At 62.8% G+C, this 2,500-nt stretch overlaps 1 protein-coding gene across 1 annotated transcript in view; it reads right to left on the minus strand.

Annotated features, from left to right (window-relative positions):
• Nucleotides 1-2,500, minus strand: part of LOC137362202 (glutamate receptor ionotropic, NMDA 2D-like) — a gene marked incomplete at its 3' end in the record, with an annotated part of 160,973 nt that overhangs the window by 96,723 nt on the left and 61,750 nt on the right. Inside the window, exon 2 of the mRNA XM_068026652.1 lies at nucleotides 1-336. This exon is cut by the window's left edge and continues 84 nt beyond it. Coding sequence (XP_067882753.1) covers nucleotides 1-312 — 312 coding nt within the window. The remainder of the gene's footprint in view (nucleotides 337-2,500) is intronic.

Here is a 2,500-nt window from a genome sequence, read left to right on the forward strand (position 1 = left end):
GGCGACCGAGCGGGACCGCGTGTCGTCCTCAAAGACCACCCCGTGGACACGGAGCCCCGACAGGGCCTGACACAGCCTGGCGATGAGGCTGCGGGGGTTCGTGTCATTCAGGAACACGGCCACGGGGTTCACCTCCAGTGGGAAGTCCTCGTAGGTGTCCGGGCCAAAGCGGACACTCTCGGGCAGGTAGGAGGGGCCGCTGAACAGGATGGCCACGTTGAGCGGCCCCAGGCTGCGGCCTGCCGGCCAGTTGTAAGTCCGGGCGCATCCCAGCGTCACCAATACCAACATTCTAGAGAAAATTGCTCTCATTGCGGCCTCTGTCTGTCTTGCAGCCTGAAAGAGAACCGATAGAAAAGCCTTGTGGATGTAATTGGAGCCTCCCGTCTCCCCTACACACATACACACTGGTAGATATCCCCTTGGGGGAGACCCGTCCCCCCAGCGAGGGGTGAGTCCCCATGGGGGAGACCCGTTTCCCCCCCCCCCCCCACCCCCCAGCGAGGGGTCAGTCCCCATGGGGGAGACCCGTTTCCGCACCTCCCCCCAGCGAGGGGTCAGTCCCCATGGGGAGACCCGCTTCCCCCAGCGGGGGGGGAGGTTCAGTCCCCATGGAGAGACCCGTTTCCCCCCCCCAGCGAGGGGTCAGTCCCCATGGGGGAGACCCGTTTCCCCCAGCGAGGGGTCAGTCCCCATGGGGGAGACCCGCTTCCCCCAGCGGGGGGGGAGGTTCAGTCCCCATGGAGAGACCCGTTTCCCCCCCCCAGCGAGGGGTCAGTCCCCATGGGGGAGACCCGTTTCCCCCCCCCCACAGCGAGGTGTCAGTCCCCATGGGGGAGACCCGTTTCCCCCAGCGAGGGGTCAGTTCCCATGGGGGAGACCCGTTTTCCCCAGCGAGGGGTCAGTTCCCATGGGGGAGACCCGTTTCCCCCAGCGAGGGGTCAGTCCCCATGGGGGAGACCCGCTTCCCCCAGCGGGGGGGAGGGTCAGTCCCCATGGAGAGACCCGTTTCCCCCCCCCACAGCGAGGGGTCAGTCCCCATGGGGAGACCCGCTTCCCCCAGCGGGGGGGGGTGGGGGGTCAGTCCCCATGGAGAGACCCGTTTCCCCCCCCCCCAGCGAGGTGTCAGTCCCCATGGGGGAGACCCGTTTCCCCCAGCGAGGGGTCAGTCCCCATGGGGGAGACCCGTTTCCCCCGCCCCCCCAGCGAGGGGTCAGTCCCCATGGGGAGACCCGTGCCTCTCTGTGATAACCTTTCCCCTGGGATGTGGGAGTACGTGAGTGGAGACTGGGAGAGCAGAGACAGGAGCTGAGCTCCGTGTGGGTCCCAGACAATCAGCCTCCGAGCCGGGGCGAGGGTCACAGGGTCTGGACCCTGTCTCTCTCTCTCTCTCTCTGAATCGCTCTCGCTCTCTGTCTCTCTCTCTGTCTCTCTCTCTGTCTCTGTCTCTCTCTCTCTCTCTCTATCTCGCTCTCTGTCTCTCTCTCTATCTCCCTCTCTGTCTCTCTATCTCTCTGTCTCACTCTCTCTCTCCCTCTCTCTCTCTCTGCCCCCCTTTCTCTGCAAAGACAGGCTGGTGGAAAACCCAAGTCCACGCCCTCAGTTCCCCACCCTCTGCCCTCCCCTCCAGACTCGACTATTCCAGCACTCTCCTGGTCCGCCCTCCCACCTTCCCGACATTTACATAGAATTTTCCAGCACAGAAGAAGGCCGTTCGGCCCATCTCCCCATGCTCCGTGCCGGGGGTCTCTGCCCCACACGAGCCTCCTTCCCTCCCCCCCCCCCCCCGTCAACACGTCCTATTCCTTAGTCCCTCGTGTGTTTATCCACCTTCCCCCCACCCCTCCTCAAATACATCTCTGCGATTCGCCTCAACCCACTCCCTGTGGTAGCGGGTTCCACATTCTCCCCACTCTCTGGGGAAAGACGTCTCTCTTGAATTCCTACCCATTGGATTTATTAGTGATTATCTTATATTGATGGCCCCCTAGTTCCAGTCACGTCCCCGAGCGGAGACACCTTCTCTACATCGACCTTATCGAAACCCTGTCATAATCTTGAAGACCTCAATCAGGTGACCCCTCAGCCTCCTCTATTCTACAGAAAAGAGCCCCAGCCTGTTCAGTCCCTCCCGATAACGGGCGTAACCTCCCAGTTCTGGTATCCATCCTCCTCCCTCACTCACACTCACACTCACTCACTCGCCCACACGCTCTCACACACGTACACACAGACACTCCCAGACGATTTTCCGAACGGGGCTGGACTGGGAAGGGATGGAAGTGCTGTTAACAGCTGCACCGAGCTCCGGTTAGACCCCACCGGCAGCAACTGTCTTCGGATCCAGACGCACAATCGCAGAACCGTTGCAGTGCTGGGTGAGGCCATTCGGCCCCCACCCCCACCCCCCACTCCCCTCCCCCCCCCGCCCCCCCCCCCCGTGCCTGTACTGGCTCTCTGAAAGAGCAACTCCCCTCAGTTCCATTCCCCTGAAGCCCCA

Source organism: Heterodontus francisci, unplaced genomic scaffold (genome assembly GCF_036365525.1).
Source record: "Heterodontus francisci isolate sHetFra1 unplaced genomic scaffold, sHetFra1.hap1 HAP1_SCAFFOLD_544, whole genome shotgun sequence".
Lineage (NCBI taxonomy): Eukaryota > Metazoa > Chordata > Chondrichthyes > Heterodontiformes > Heterodontidae > Heterodontus > Heterodontus francisci.